The sequence below is a fragment of the Microtus pennsylvanicus genome, chromosome 11 (genome assembly GCF_037038515.1).
Source record: "Microtus pennsylvanicus isolate mMicPen1 chromosome 11, mMicPen1.hap1, whole genome shotgun sequence".
Classification (NCBI taxonomy): Eukaryota; Metazoa; Chordata; class Mammalia; order Rodentia; family Cricetidae; genus Microtus; species Microtus pennsylvanicus.
In genome coordinates, this window is record NC_134589.1 from 31,120,746 (window position 1) to 31,138,322 (window position 17,577).

Below are 17,577 nucleotides of genomic sequence, written 5' to 3' on the forward strand. Positions count from 1 at the left end.
AAGGTTGTGGCTTACTGGGTAAAGTTCCAGCATCTGTCTCTTTCGGCAACTACATGGCATCTCTCTGACTCTGCCTTCTTTTCTCCTCTCTCACTCTCTGCTTGGAATTTCTGCCTTGCTCTTATTACCCTGTCATAGGCCCAAGCAGATTCTTTATTCATTAACCAATAAAAAGAACACATAACAAAAGGACTTCCCACACCACATTATTAATTTTAATGCCACTATTTTTCCTAAGAATTGCAAAATAAAGAGAACTAGTTTAGATTAAGTTGCTACTGCAACATGGACAAATTGTATAGCTTAGTAGAAGAACACATGCTTACCAGGCATGAACATTTGTATTCAATCCCCAGCACACAAAAAATGAAAAACAGTCACCACAAGACAGAGTTTCCAGGGATTTATGCTCTATTCAACATATGTTTCCTCTGATCGGGAGAAGTATCTTCCAGGGGGTTAGTAATTTTTAGCCAAAATTATATACCTTTTAATTACTACAATTTAGTGATTCCTGGAAATACTATTAATTAGTATTTCTGTCATGTAATTAACATCCAGTCTCTTGATACACTGTTTTTATTTTAAATTGAGAATTCACCTGGAAAGAAGAGGATAGATGAATAAAGCAGATAATCCAAGATGCTGGGTCGGTCAGAGTTGCTCCATGGTGAAAGTCAGGGCTCTTTATTCCTTGATTATATTGTAAATTATCTATCATGTATGTAGTAAATTTCCAATTTTTAAAGTGACCAAGCTAATTAGTCCCTTTAGCCATTTGTTCAGTGTACGTTACCTAGTTAACAATAAGCACAGCACAGCAGGAATTCCAGAGAGATTTAGGATCTCTGTGAGTTACTTAATATTACTGTAAAATAATTGATGAGGTTAACGTCCTCATCACTCAAATAAAAAAAAACATTAAAATGTACATGTATTTTTTCATAGATTTATACATGCACATGGATTTTGTATGGTACACAATAATGTAAAGACATTTACAAAGTAGACTAAGGAGAGAGTGAGCAAGCAGCTCCGATACAATCAGTAGAAATAGCCAGTGAACTGCACGTTGTACAGGAAAACACAGGAGCAGCCTGAGAGATCCTAAACCTTGATCCTGATTTCTTAGCTCCATGACCATTAGATGGTTGCAGTAAGAAGTTACAGATTAAAGGTCACACATGTCAAGTGCTTAGCATTGTAACTGGTACATGGTATATTTTCAGCAGTATTTTTATTGTTAATCATATTGCAGAAACATAAGCTAACATGTAGCTCAGATAGCTCTCCAGAGAAAGAGCATGGTTTTAGAGCAGAAGTGAGGGCTTCTTCCTGGCGAGTCAATTTTATGTCCTTCCCTCTACCTCCAAAACCAGGCTACAGCAATGAGCTCATCATACCATGCAAAAAACAATTAAGACACCTTAGCTTCTCAAAAATCAAGCATTATCCTCGTCTTAAAGGAAACAGGCAGAAGACATTAATCTTAATTTAAGAATGTGTCATGAACAAAAGCATAGAGCTCAGATAAGTGAGGGGCCACAGTCCCTAAGAGACAGTGCTGATGAGAGCACAGATCTTTCCGTTGTAAAGTGAGATTTGTACCAATGGCTATAAGAATAACTGTTTGAATTTGGAATAGGAAAGTAGTTACTAAGAAATGTATTTAAGTAAGTCATTTATAAAATTAAAATATTAAAACATTAACAGACTTTTTCTAGGATAGAATTAGCATTAACTCAGATCCACGTTTACATTTCTGCATAAATGCAGTAGGCAAGACTTACTGGGTGGGGTTTTACACAATGCAGGGAGGGGAACCCTCAAAATTGTCTCCAGATAACTTGCATATGTTGTGGTTTCTCTGCATGTAAGTACATCAGCATAGAGTTCCCGTATTAGGTCCTTAACTATCATCTTCTAGACTCCTTTAGTCAGTTGGTATTCGCATTAGTTAGTTTTCTCATTAGTGAACCAAATACTTGACAGAGGCAACCAAAAGACAAGATTATTTGGGGTCACAGTTTCAGAGGGAAGAGTCTGCCCATTATGGTGGGAAAGGCATGGCTAAGAGACCCCATGACTGTGGGAGCGTGAGGCAAAGCTCCTCACATGGTTACCGTCCCAGGCTGCAGAGAAAGCCAGGTTCAGAAGTGAATATAAACCATTAAAGACACACATAGCCCTCCTGACTACCCTCCACAAGCTAGGTGCAACAAAGCTTCTCTAACTTCCATAACCTCCCCACATAACCAACAGCTAAGGACCAACTATTCAGATTTTGAGCCCACAGGGATCCTTCACATTCAAACCAGTGCAGTATTTATTGTAAAAATGTGAACAAGTTTTAATATTAACCTCAACAAAAATAAACATAAGATAGCTCTTCTCTGTTTCCATCTCAGAATTATTTGCAAGTATAAAATTGGTTGGAATAGTTTTAAGATCAGCATTATACATGAAGATAACTTAAGATTATCTGTCCATTACGTGAATTAGCTCAAGAATTCAGAATTGTTCATTATGGCACCGAGTTGACTAATACACAGTTTCTGAGTGAACTGCAGATAAACGAAGCCCTTCCTCAGGGAATAAGAAACGGCGCCATTAGGGGAGCAGTGGGACAAGGCTTCATTCCTTTGCACTCAGCCTTCTAGAACTCAAATAAAACTGATTGGGAAAAATACCTTCTAAAGTTTTGTGTAACATTTAAAACTTAGTTTTACAGTGTTGGTCATACTCTTACAGAGCATTTCCTTTCTTATCATCCAAAAAAGAACAGAAGCAGAGTGCCCCCAGAGAGGAGCAAATGGGAGGTTGAGACAGGGATAGAGTCATTGGAATTGAGGTCTGAGGGACATTATGCTTTAAACAGTTCTGAGTTGTCAACACGCTCTGGTGTGCATGCACCTCTTCAGGACTTAGCCTGGAAGTCAGTATGGAGAGGAAGGTAGGCTGAAGAAATGAGCTCCTGCCAAGGTACGGTGCTTGCTGGGGAGCCAAGCCTTGGGGTAGTTTCGCATTATCTCCCTTTCCTCATTGCACAGTGTCTCTTCTCAGGTATTGTAGTTGTTTCTATGCCTTCACTGAATTTTGTCTTTACCGTCCTTGACAAATATCAGTTGGAGTCTTTCTACTTTGATGAAGACTGTGGAGTCACTAGAGATAAAGTCATTGTCGCTGCCGGGATGTACAACCTGGGTCAATTTCTTGGTTTGGTGTGGGGGGTGCCTAGGGGAAAATAGAGCTGATTTGTTATTTCTGCCTCTTGCCATACCAGATTTTCAGTTAGCTGTAGGCAAACAGTCAAACTGTGTCTTGTGTATGTGGCTGTCATGTGTGTCCACTTTTCTCTCCTCTGCCCATTGCTTTAACCTACTCAGTGACACTTTTACATACTTAACTTGAACAGTCTTTTAAGCCCAGTTAGACTTGGACTGAAACCATGGATAGGTTAGCATGAGTTGACTAGATGTTAGGGACCCTTAATTGTGGGTTAGGCATCAATTTGAAAACAGATCTCAAGATGCACCCTTAAAGTTGAGAAACAGAGTTTCCTTTCCTCTTTTTGCTCTTCCATGCCATTTCAGCCCATAGTAATCTTCTCTACCACACTGGCAGTTTGCTACATAGTTTCTTTTAATACTTCAAAATAGGGATTTGATATTTTATTTTAACCTCATGGCCAGCAATTAGATGTCATGACAACAAAAGAATCTTTCTTGCTTTTAGCAGAATTGTAAAAATTCTGTCACACTAGAGTCAACCCTTCCCAAGGTTTAATTCCATTTGGAACTAAAAGTCAGTGACAATTTTTTTTATATCTACTCTTAACACCTATAAGCTATATTAAAGATTTTGCATAGAATGTTGAGGATGTGTTAAAGGTTTAGAGGAAGACTCTTTATTTTCATATGTGCTTCTTATGTTCTTAAGAAAGAGAATGCAAATCACTCTGTACTTAGAGACAGATGCTCTGAGAAATTAAAAAAAAATTAAAACACTGCATAAAGATGTGACATTTCAAAAAGTTTTTTCTCTTCCTCTTGTTTCTATGTAGAACTAGTAAAATACCATTTAAGAGTGTATTTAGAACAGTGACAACTTAGATAGGAAGGATTGACATAAATTGTAGAAATTTGTCTTTAAAACTGTGGCATATTAAATCGTTCTCAAGGGCTGGCCTCTGGTGGCATCTAACTTTCCATTCTGGCAAACAGGAAAAAGCATATCTGCATAATTAAGCCGCATTGAAAACATGCAGGGAAATGGATGAGGAGAGCATTTTGTTTAACTCTGTAAAAGTCCACGTTTACTGCTAGAAACTCAGTACTTCTGTAAAGTGGAACAGGATTTTTTTTTAGCTCAGAAAGTTGCATGTCCACTTCATCCTTCAGTGCATAAGTGTTAGAAGTTGCACTTTGCGTTTTTCCAGACTACTTCCACAGCGGTACTCTCTTTTCCAGTCAAGGAAGTATCATGGTCTTTCTGACTCTAATATTATTTCCCTTGCTTGAACAGGGAGGCTTTTACCTTCCAGCTACCATGGCATTGAGGTGAGCATCATAATGGTTAGAACTTTGTCTTTAGGCTAATGTTTCCATGGGACTTCATAATGCAGAATTTACCATGCTGCATAGCATATCTAACACTCAAGCATGCTGCATAGCATATTTAACACTCAAGTAAAGCTGATTTATATGAAACATTCTAGACTTACAGGGGAAAAATTCATAAAAACAAAAGTAAGACCTGCCAACTGTTTAACCAGAATTATTTTGAACAGCAGGAGCCCAGAACACAGCTTGTCAAATGAAAAGTTCTGTTCCTATTAGATCTCCAATTAATATGCACCCTGTTGTCTCCTAGATGTTGCTCCTGCCTGGACTGATGATGATTCTGGACCACAAGGAAAGATTTCCCTAAATCCTTCTGTTCGCCTGAAGGCAGAGAAACTGGAAATGGTAAATCCCTTAAAATTTCGTTTTCTTCACAAGACAGCAGGAAAGAGCTGCCTCGTTCTTGGAGAGGAGAATGTTGTGGCACCATTGGTTTCTTGGATGAGCTTATTCAATTAGATGAGTGACAGCTTGCGTTTCAATTATTTAATAACATTGAAGTTTGGAAGTTCATAGTAGTTCACTAGTGTAAAGTACAAATAAAGCCTCTGGTTCTAATCTGACATGCAAATTAGTTTCTCTTTGGCTAGGATGATAGCTCACTGCATGGTAAATGTGCTTGCCATCTAAACATCTGAGTTCAGTCCCTTAGAACTCCCATTTTAAAAAGCCAGGCTTGTGGAGAAGTACAGATAAGCAGGCCCCTGGAGTCCACTGGCCAGGGAGTTGTATTAGTTGGCTTCTATGGCAACTTGACACAGCTGAAGTCATCTGGGAAGGATTCCCACTTGCAAACAAACAAAGCACAAATGCCATACTCAGGTTGGCTTGTAGGCAAGTATGTCGGGTATTTTCTTGATTAATTATTGATGTGGGTGGGTCCAGCCTACAGTGGGTACTGTCAACCCTTGACAAGTTGGTCCTGGGTTGTATAAGAAAGCAGGCTGAGCAAGCCTTGGGTTAGCAAGCCAGGAAGCAGACCCGTCCATGGCCTCTGCTTCAGTTCCTGCCTCCATGTTCTGACTGGAGGTCCTGGCCTGACTCCCTCTAGTTTTGACCTGAGATTTGTAAGTTGCAATAATGCTTTCTTCCTCGAGTTGCTTTGGTCGTGGTACTGACCACAGAAATAAAACCCCCAGCTAGGATGCCAGCTTAGCCTACATGGCTAGCTCCACGCCAATGAGACACCCTGTCTCAAAAAACAAGGTGGAAAGTGGTTGAGGAATAGCAGTCAATATTCTCCTCTGGTGTTCATACAGAGATGTGTGCCCATATATATGTACCCACCGCACCCACACACAAAATATATGATATATTGCAAGCTGTAACTGAAATTATAACAAAGTTTAGTAGCCTTCATATACAGTAGCAGTAAGTGCAATGAATTAATGCAACATTGTTCATTATTTTAAAAACTAAAGGATTATTAAATTGTAAAGAAGAAAGTAGTCAGGTCCAAATGGAATTTAAAGAGATGATGGCAATGCACTAAGGTACTAACAAATATCCCTAGGAAGAGGAAAGCATTGAGAGCATCATTACAAGTAACAGAAGATGATTAAGACAAAAGTAAATTAATTAATTAATTAATTAATAAAAAAGGAGACAAGTGCTTTAAAATTGATGGGGTTTCTGAGGAGCTGAGAAAAAAACTGTACCACATTTGGATACAGTGCTGGAATTCAACACCCTCTGTTGTCCTGTGAGATTAGATGCTGACTTTCATGTTTGTAGAAGAAAATGAAATTGAATAGCTAGAACAAACACATTGTTATTAGAATAAACATCATAATTATTTTCATCTTTCTACCTTTGCTTGGTTCCAAGTAGTGCCTTTCTCACCACCAGTTTAAATCTTCCTATTGTTTAAATGATGATCAAATCTATCTCTTTTCCCAGAATTTTCTGACTATGTTTGCTTACACAAATATTGCCATATTTTAATATTCGTTAGCGGTAACCATCGTGCTGTACTGCCTTATATTCCCTCTCTGTGTTCTATTGATTAGATTGAATATTTCTATATCCTTAAGCCCAGGTTTGTTTTTGTTTGTTTGTTTGTTTGGTTGGTTGGTTTGTTTTGTTTTGCCATATAGCAGAGAACATATGTCTTTTCTCACCTGCTACTAGTTTCCAGGCAGAAGTACCCTTCTGAAACAAGAGGAAACTATGGGTTTTACTTCTCACAGAAGCCTTTCGAAATGAAAACCCTAATAATCTGGGAAATCTCTGTACATTTGTGACTAGTTTTAGAACAAAGTCTGACCATTGTTGTACAAGGATGACGAGGAAGTGGGGATATGAAATGAGCTAATAGTAGTAAGAGAGGGAACTTTGAAAGGCTGGTTTAGTTAACAGTGTACTGTTAGAACAATTGCAGAACACACACAGTAGATGGAAAATATACAACATGTTGATCTGTGATAATTTTTTTAAGTTTTTTATTCATTTTACATACCAACCACAGTTCCCCCTCCCTTCCTCTCGCTCTCACCCCCCTCATCCACTCCTTAGAAAGGGTAAGGCCTCCCATGATGAGTAACAAAGCCTGGCACAGTCCCTACCTGCTGCATCAAGACTGAGGAAGGCATCCCACCATTGAGAAGGGGCTCCAAAAAGTCAGCTCATATGCCAGGGATAGATCCTGGTCCCACTTCCAGGGGCCCCACAAACAGATCTAGCCACACAACTGTCACCCACATACAGAGTGCCTACTTTGGTTCATGTAGGCTCCCCAGCTGTCATTCTAGAGTCCGTGAACTCCCACGAGCTGGGGTCAGCTGTCTCTGGGTTTCCCTGTCATGATCTTGACCCCCCCCTTGCTCATATACTCCCTCCTCCCTCTCTTTGTCTAGACTTCCTGAGCTTGGCCTATTACTTTGGTTTGGATCTCTACATCTGCTTCCATCAGTTACTGGATGAAGGTTTATGATGACAGTTAGGGTAGTCACCAATGTGATTACAGGAGAAGGCCAATTCAGGCCCCATCTCAGCTGTTACTAGGAGTCTTATCTGGGGCCATCCTTGTGGGTTCCTGGGAATTTCCCTAGCACCAGGTTTCTCCCTAGCCTCATAATGGCTCCCTCCATCAAGATATCTCTTTTATTGCTCTCCCACTTTATCCCTCCCCAAACTCAACCATCCTGTTACCTCATGTTTTCATCCCCTGTTCCGTCCTCCCCAGTCTCTCCCATCCTTTCCCCAGTTTACTCAGGAGATCTCATCTATTTCCCCTCCCAAGGACAATCCATGTATCCCTCTTAGGGTCCTCCTTGTTACCTAGCTTATCTGGGGCTGTGGACTGTAGCCTGCTTATCCTTGGCTTTACATCTGGTATCCACTTATGAGTGAGTACATACCATGTTTGGCTTTCTGGTTCTGGGTTACCACACTCAGAATGATTTTTTTTTCTAGTTCCATTCATTGGCCTGCAAATTTCATGATGTCATTGTTTTTTTACAGTTGAGTGATACTCCATTGTGTAAATATACCCTGTTTTCTTTATCTATTCTTAGATGGGGGTCATCTAGGTTGTTTCCAGGTTATTGCAAATGTCCTTTTGGTATGATTGAGCATTCTTTGGGTATATGCCCATGTAGTCTGAGGTTTTTGTCCTGCCCAGTTCTCACAATCGTTAAGTTCCAAAGAAAATCACACTGAGGTCTATATTAATGGTAAACCGATTGGCCCATTAGCTCAGGCTTCTTATTAACTCTTATAATGCATATTATTAGCCCGTTATTCTTATCTATGTTAGCCACATGGCTCAATACCTTTTCCAGCGGGGCAGGTCACATCTTCCTTCTTCTGTGTCTGGGGTAACACTGCCAACCAAGAGTTCTTTCTTCCCAGAATTCTATTCTCATTGACCTACCTCTACTTCCTGTCTGGTTGTCCCACCTATACTTCCTGCCTGGCTACTGGCCAATCAGCATTTATTTAAAACATAATTGACAGAATACAGATCATTGCCCCACACCATGCCCAAGAGTCTAATAGCTGGGTGCTGAGGTAGATTGATTCCCAATTTTCTGAGAAACTGCCATATTAGTTTCCAAAGTGGCTATACAAGTTTGCATTCCCACCAGCAATAAGGAATGCTCCCATTACTCCACATCCTCTCCAACATAAGTTGTCATCAGTGTTTTTGATCTTGGCCATTCTGATACATGTAAGATGGTATCTCAGAGTTGTTTTGATTTGCATTTCCCTGATGACTAAGGCTATTGAGCAAGTCCTTAAATGCCTTTTGGCCATTTGAGATTTTTCTGTTGAGAATTCTCTTTTTAGATCTATACCCCCATTTTTTAATTGAATTGTTTGGGTTTGTTGATGTCTAGTTTCTTGGATTCTTCATATATTTTGGAGATCAGCCCTCTGTCAAATAATGTGGGAGTGGTAAAGATTGTTTCCCATTCTGCAGACTGCCGTTTTGTCTTATTAACCATGTCTTTTGCCTTACAGAAGTCTTTATATACAGATAACTTTTAAATGTTACATAGAGCAAAGCTTAATTTGTAAAAAAAAAAATGTTTAATAAATGTAAGTTTATAAACAGGCACCATATTCAGAGGAAAAAACCTGAAAAATACATATAAACTGGTAATAGTTATTGTCCCCAGAGCAGTGGGTCCCAACATCAGGAAAATAGTTTTCTTTCTCAGAGGACATTGGGCAATATCTACTGTGTTGGTTGTCAGTAGTGCAAACCAAATCCAGATTCCCAACCAGTACTAATACTTATATCTGAAAACACTATGTCCTAAAAGTTAAATAATATTTCTAACAACTTGTGTGTCAAATTTTGATAGCAAACATGCAAAATATGTCTCATTTTCTGGTAACTAGAAGAATTCAAATTAACAACATATTTCTGATATTGTCACAAATCTTCATTTGTGAAAACAACAAATTCTGTTCTGTTCAGAATGTAAGAAGCTAAGATTGTTTATATTTTGCTGGCATGTGTAAAAGAGTAATCATAGTTCTCATAGTTGAAGAACAAGAGAGGACAGTAGAGTGGACACTATGTCCATGGCTCATCACCATCTCTTTTTAAAAATTAATTTATTTATGTATTTATCTATTTTGGTTTTAGAAGACAGAGTTTCTTTGTGAAACAGCCCTAGCTGTCATGGAACTAGCTCTTGTCGAACAGGCTGACCTCAAACTCGCAGAGATCCTTCTGTCTCTGCCTCCCGAGTGCTGGGAATAAAGGCGTGTGCCACCACCTCCTCTTATATGCATATGCAGTGGAAAACTTTATATGCATCTATAAAAGAAGAGATGTTTAGTGTTTTATACTAAAAATCTTGATGTAATTATAAATCTATCAATCAGAGAATGGATAGTAAATTAAAATATATTCATTCAAGACAATACAACAAAAAAGTGAATTATGTATGTAGGTAATACTAAGCAATTGCAAAATAATTAAGTTAAGATAAAATTAAAAATTTGTAGTTATCCTTTTAGGTTATATTATTTGTATAAAATTCTAAGTACACACATTCAAGTGGACATTAATTAGGGAACATGTACCTGGATACTAAGTAATAATAAAGAATGGGCAAGAGGAATGTGTTGACTTTAGGGTAGCATTTACTGTGATGATTGATAGATGAAGCTTTCGACCCAATCTGTAGTCTTATTTCTTGAAAATATGTATGTACTTTAAATAAATATCATTGAATATTTTAAGATAGCCACTACATAGGTATTCTTTGATTTCTCTTTAAAAAATATTTATAACTTGTTCAAGATGAAAAGACATGCACATACACAAATGCTAAAAATCTTTCTTGATGTTATATTAACAATAATTCTGGCTTTGTTATGGTAGATGAATGGTTCTAGACGAGCCTTCAAAACCCTTTAAGAATCTTTCCTGATACTCAACCTTCTTTCTGTATCTTTCCACTGCGCCCAGTCAAATTGTGTGTTTGCCTATAAGATAAACAAATGCTTTTCTTGATAGTGGGCACTCTATACACCTGCAATAAATAAAACCATGTGCTTACTAAAACTATTTGCATGTTCTCACCCTAAAGACCATATGATTTTTGAGGCTAGAGACTATGTTGTTTGTTGATACCGTTGCACAGAATCGCGTGCCTGAAAAACAGCACCAACAAGTCTGGTTAAAGGCCTTGAACATATTCCAAATGAGAAGACATTTGACAAGCATAATTACCTTTAATAACTTTTGTTTAGGTTTAATTTAACTGACACAGTATGTACTCTTGCTAAAATCCAGTGATAGGGCACCCAGTAAGTTCTTATGCATTCAAATTAGTTTGCTATATATATATATATATAACTAGAGAATTCCAAATAGCAGTGGTTTCCTTTGGAAACAATGTTCTTACCATAAAGAAATCCAGAAGAAAATAACCAGGGAGAAGCACAGAGACTCCCAATGTCAGGGACCGACATTTCAGCCTTTCAGATAGGCTGCCTATTTCACCATCATCGTGGAGGTGCCTGGTGAGTTAGGGTGCCTGATTACTTCTTTCTTTTTCCCCTTTGCCTTAAGGAAAACCACTTCCTCTGCTTTTGATAGGAGACTTCCTGCATGCTCTCCAGCACTTCCCCATTGGCTAGCACATAGCCCCAGGACCTCATCAAAGTGGGCTGCAAATGTCTTAACTGGAAGTTATGCTTGGTTCTATCTAAGGCCAAAGATCATAGGAAGGGCAGGAGAGTACAAGTGGAAGTGTCTACTTTTTTTTTAATTGTAAAGACAGAAGTTACTTTACCCCAAGAGAAATCAGGTCGTCATCAGGTCAGCCTGCTGGAGAAATAAGTGTTAGGGAAACCTTTCCTTTATTTTCTTTGGAGTTATGTGTAGCCCTAAACCAGCCAAAATTAAGAATATTTTCCATTTAACACAATTCTATCAACTTCATTTCTACATGTTTTTTTTTTTTTTTTTTTTTTTTTTTTTTTTTTTGGTTTTTCGAGACAGGGTTTCTCTGTGGCTTTGGAGCCTGTCCTGGAACTAGCTCTTGTAGACCAGGCTGGTCTTGAACTCACAGAGATCCGCCTGCCTCTGCCTCCCGAGTGCTGGGATTAAAGGCGTGCGCCACCATCACCCCGCTTTTCATGTTTTTTTTTAATGTTATCTATAAATTTGACTTCAGTAAAAATTTTCTGTTATTTTTCTTCTGCAAAATCACATAAACTAGAAAATATTTCTTTTTTCTGGACTTGCTGTCATGTTTGTAAATATGGCATTTGCCAGGATATTTGCTGTGGGGGTGGGAGGCAGCAGGCTCAGGAAGGTAATCGTTTATAGGGAGTTAACCTACAGTCAACAAACTTTCCAAGGGGTCTAATTCTGGTCACAGTTCCCCAGTGGTGATTTGATTTTCGACTACATTGTAAAATATAGTTCTAGTGAAATGTTTTACCCTTTGGAGGTTTGAAAATTGCTTCACGTAGTCTATTTCCTTCCAGGCTCTCAATTACCTCGGTGTTCAGCCAACAAAGGAACAACATGAAGCCCTGAGACAGCAAGTCCAGGCCGACTCAAAGGGGACAGTATCTTTTGGAGGTAATGCCTTCTGTGCATCATGCTGTATTCCCACAGATAGTCGGTGGAAGTTACTGTGACCTATTTTCCTGAAGACAGCTTGCTCCTCAGAGGGAGAATGAAAACTCACATCATGCTACTGCAAATTCTTTAATAGGTACATTAAAACGAGCCACTGATGCCAACCTGGCTGGGTCAGCAAAAGAGAGACCTTTATCAGGCCCCTTCAGCGCTAAGTATCATTAGTCAATCACATTTTTTTTGCATGTTTTATTTACTGCTTTAATAATAACAAAAGAAATTAGTACAAAATACACAAATTTTAATTTCACTAAATACTTCTACTTTTTTTTTTCAGATAGTGGAATAGGAAGTTTTTGTTGCATAGAGTAGTTATTCTTAGAGATGGCGTAATGCACCAAGATTTCCATTCTTGGCATATTGATGGTTTCTCAGTAGCTCTTATTACAAATCTGTATTTATTGACATTTTATAAACCTGCATTTATACTTTCAAATGTAGCAATTTCTTCTCTTTTTTAATAGGATAGCCCCTACAATGGTTTGGAATTTTGATATCTATCACTAAATTATGAACCAAAAACTATTTCCTATTTGTCTATTCTACTACTTGCATGTATTGGTTACTTTCTTTCTAGCATTTTTTTCTATAGCACATATAATAATTGCTACATTGTATCATTTTAAAACATCTCTGATGAAATAAAGAAGTTCACTTTTTATATTTGAAATGAGGAAAACAGATATTTGGGGTCCCATCTCCTCTTGCAAATCATCCCCCAAATAGTAGTAACAGCAAACAGAAATATACATACCACTACAACAACAAACCCCTACCACACACACACACACACACACACACACACACAATTTATAAGGACAGAGATGGGTGCAGAGAGCGCAGTACCTACATTAGTGTGCGAGGCAGGAGAAGCCCAGGCATCTGAAGATGGAGGGCTCACAGGCAGGGCAAGCTAGTATAGAGTACCATTATCACTTTAGGCTGGTTTATGCTACATATTGAAATCAGAGTTCTTAGACATGCTAATACATTTATTCATGCTAGCTTTTCCCTTTCTCAAGCAGTGTAGCACCTATTATTTCCTTAATCTTCCAGGGGGAATGGTACTTACTTCATTAATAAATTAAACCAGAGATATTGTGTAGCTATACTTACTAGCAGCAGGGGAATTTGGAGTTGTCTGTAGTGAGTCATTGCTCAAAACGTGTATCCCGATGCTCAGTGACATTTGCATCCATGTTTATAATCTTAGCAGGGGATTTAAGGCATGTCTCTCAAGAACCTAAACAAAAATGCCAGCAGACCACCAGACTGTTTTTCTGATAATAAAATAATCTTTCCAGTTGACAAGGCTTGCTATGCACACATAATTTCCAGCCAATTTCTTAGTGCCTTATTGTTAAGCATAAACTCAAAAGTCAAAGATTTCTGGACATTTGATAAGATCACATAAAATATGGAACCCGGGGCTGGAGAGATGGCTCAGTGGTTAAGAGCATTGCCTGCTCTTCCAAAGGTCCTGAGTTCAATTCCCGGCAACCACATGGTGGCTCCCAACCATCTGTAATGAGGTCTGGTGCCCTCTTCTGGCTTGCAGACATATACACAGACAGAATATTGTATACATAATAAATAAATAAATATTTAAAAAAAAGTAAAAATAAAAAATAAAATATGGAACCCGAAAGTATCAGATGAACGGAAAAAAAGGAAACAGAAATGGTAAGAGCAGAAGATAATGTTAGATAAACTAATTAATACCCTTAAAAAGATGAGAAAAGATAATTCACCCGTGAAGTAAGAGCAGAAATTTGTAAAGTGAAAACAGAGAACATTTATTTGACACTACAGTGTAAGAGCTCCAATTAAAACTTACTGTGGATACGTAAATGAGCAGACCATCCCAGTGTATCTAAGTTATGGGCTGTTCTGATGCTCAGTTTGCCACTTGACCTCGGTAAGTTTAAGATTTGCTCCTCTGTAGACTAGGGGATCTGCCTCAGAGGACGAAGGAATGGGGTCAGGATGGTCTCTAAGCACATACAATTGTTGTATAGACTCACTGTTGCTGTTAATATGAACCCTTTGATTCTTTCTTTCTGAAAAGCTATGTCATAATATTGCCTATTTTTTCCAGAGAGCATTGTATGCATAATGTGAGAATTAGAGAATTAGATATCTGTGATATGTGTTTGCCTTGTTATTTCTTAACTGAATTATGTGACCAAAGCTAATTGAAGGAGAGAAAAAATGGCTTCTCTATTATTTGAGTTTATATTTTCCTGTCACTTTGACCAGTACAATTTTAGGATAACTTATGTAGGTTAACTTGAAGCTCATAATTTTAACTTCCCAGAGAAGAAAGAAATACTTGTTTGGATGAAAATAAATGCTATGTTCTTATCAAAATGTGTTAATTTCAGACTTTGTCCAGGTTGCCAGAAATTTGTTTTGCTTGCATTTGGATGAAGTAAATGTTGGTGTCCATGAAATCTCCAGTATCTTGGACTCACAGGTAGAGTATGCTATCTAAGTTTTATGTGTTAATCAAGTGTAGGGTTGAATGTTGTGGGGTCATATAAGTATGACGCTCTCTCCAGTCTCCACTGGCTTTTAATTTCTTAAATCATGTGGTTGTATAGACCTGAGCTTGTCTCTAGTACTCACACAGAGGTAGGACTTGAGCACCGCTAATCCCAGTCTCAGTAGGCAGACAGAATTTCTAGGACCTTGTTGGCCTATTGAACTGGCATGAATACCAGGTTCGATGAGAGACCTGGTCTCTAAAACAATGGTGGAAAATAAATGAGAAATATACCTGATGTCAGCCTCTTTCTTTATATGCATACACGTGTGTGCTCATGTACATGGACACAAGTGCGCACAGGTTCATAAACACACAACAAATATGTAAAACTATAGGTTAATCAAAAGTAGAAGGTTTTTCTGTCTCCTGCTTTCTCAGGCCCCCGTGCCTACATTCCACCCCTCAGTTCAGCGGTATTGACCATCTGCCATGTGGGAAGGCATGCATTATCATTAGCTAGAAACAGAGTCATGCAAATGCCCATCCTAACCTGTCTGGAATCATTGCCTGTAAGTGCATACTCCATTATACTTTACAATCTGCACCGTTCCCATGAGACATGATGGTAAGGACATACATTACTACAACTCTGTTATACTTTACAATCTGCACCGTTCCCATGAGACATTATGCTAAGGACATACATTACTACAACTCTGTTATACATTACAATCTGCACCGTTCCCATGGGACATGATGCTAAGGACATATATTACTAAACCCAACCTACTCTCCTCCACATGTGCTCCATTTCAGTCACTAATGACAATCCCCTACTCAGAAAAGTCGGGGCAACCACACTTGGGCTAGCTCAAACAAAACCAAGTTTTGCTAGCTTTTATATCCTAGTAAAATATAATTAGGAAGCTTATTAACTTTATTAGTCATTTAATCTACAGAACTTTGAAATTTACATCATCAAATTGTTTAGTTCTTTCTGTTATGGACTGTTGGTATTTATTGTTCAAGGGAAATGTTCAGCCCAAACATACACTGCATGTAATTACATACAGAATTAACCCAGAATGTATTCTTGTTTATGTATATAGAACTACTTGTCCTTGTTTCACTATCACCTAGAAACCTATCCTCCTGTGATTTTCCTATTGACTTAAAAGCAAAATTAAGCCTATAGTAAAGATGTAACTGTGTGTGTAGCTTCTTTATCCTACCGTCTGTTCTGTTCATTTATTTCTCTTCGCTAGTATGTTATTCTTCAATTACTTAATACTGGCTTTATTGATACTGTTAAGCTAAGAATGTTGTTGTTAGCGTCTTGCATTTTATTTGAAGTTGATATTTTAGATGATTTTGCCATGATATCAACTATTTGCGGTTCTTACCTTATAGTAATTGCATTGAATTTATAGAATGATTTGGTTATGAACTGAGCATTTCTCTTATTTATATCTTTGTTCTTCTTTTGAAAAGAGAAATAAGTATGACATGCTTCATATACATCTCAAATATTTCTATCAGGTTAACTACCCAATATGGTATAATTTGTGATATTATTAGAAAAAGAATTTTTATTTTTATCACTAGGTTTAATTTTATATGGCATGAGAATATACTGCTAGACATATACTTTAGATGGGTACAGATATTGAGTATCGTCTACTATACTTTCTTGTGTTTTCTTAACTCAATGGTATATTATCCTAGTGTTTTTGTTTCCAATAATTATACTTTTTTTTAAACTTTTTTAAAATATTTATTTATTATGTATATAATATTCTGTCTCTGTGTATGCCAGCAGGCCAGAAGAGGGCACCTGACCCCATTACAGATGGTTGTGAGCCACCATGTGGTTGCTGGGAATTGAACTCAGGACCTTTGGAAGAGCAGGCAATGCTCTTAACCTCTGAGCCATCTCTCCAGCCCAATTATACTTTTTGTAACACTTTACAGTTCATCTAATAGAATTCAAATGCAATAGTTTTTAGTGCCTGTAATTGTTCTTTTAAATTTATACACCAATATTTTATACTTAGAAATTGAGCTTTCATTTTATATATTAGCTCGTCCATTCTCTATATACCTTGAATGATATCCTGCTACAGCTTTATATTTAAAAGTTTTTATTTTCTATTTAAATTTATAAATAAGAAAATTCCCTTGTCTTTTCCTCTGAAAATTTGCACTCTAACCCACCTTTCATAATTATAGAGCTCTAATTGTAGTAGTGCATGTTTTGTTACTATTATGAACTGCCTAAAGCTGGTTAAGTTAAGAAGTTTTTCTAGCTGGCAGCTCTACAGTCACGAAGTTGAAGAGATTGGAGAAGGTCAGTGCATGGACCTGTGGGGAAGGACTCTAGGCAGATGGTATCACAAAGGCAGGAACCCTCATGAGAATAAGTGATCACATTTTGAAAACCAAAAAGCAATTACCTTTCAATAGGCCTCACATCCTGAAAACCCTCCACCTCACCCCTGCACACACAGGACCATGTCTCCAAAACATGAATCCTTTAAGAACAAACCACGTCCAAGTCATAGCCTGATTGCTTTTAAATAATAGGTCTTATGGACAGGGAGCTTCAATAGTGGTATTAGTTATATGTTTCTAGAAATGCAGAGCCTAGCTGCATGACTAGCTTATTGAAAAAAATAAACCTGATCCTCTAAAGATTACTTATGCCACATTTTTGTAACATTTCAAATCACTTTTTTTAAAAAATCAATAATTTATTTATCACTGATCATTTTACTCATCACGGTCACCCGAAAACCTAGCTGCTCAGTTGCTGTGAGGAGAGAACCTGGCTATTCGGAATGAAGGCACAGACT

The 17,577-nt window shown here is 37.8% G+C and overlaps 1 protein-coding gene across 3 annotated transcripts in view; it reads left to right on the forward strand.

The window, feature by feature from the left end:
* Stxbp4 (syntaxin binding protein 4) overlaps positions 1 to 17,577 on the forward strand; it is a 153,221-nt gene that overhangs the window by 32,087 nt on the left and 103,557 nt on the right. For all 3 annotated transcript variants that reach the window (XM_075991116.1, XM_075991117.1, XM_075991118.1), the window contains 3 exons: positions 4,873 to 4,967; positions 12,081 to 12,177; positions 14,622 to 14,713. In XM_075991116.1, coding sequence (XP_075847231.1) covers positions 4,873 to 4,967; positions 12,081 to 12,177; positions 14,622 to 14,713 — 284 coding nt within the window. The remainder of the gene's footprint in view (positions 1 to 4,872; positions 4,968 to 12,080; positions 12,178 to 14,621; positions 14,714 to 17,577) is intronic.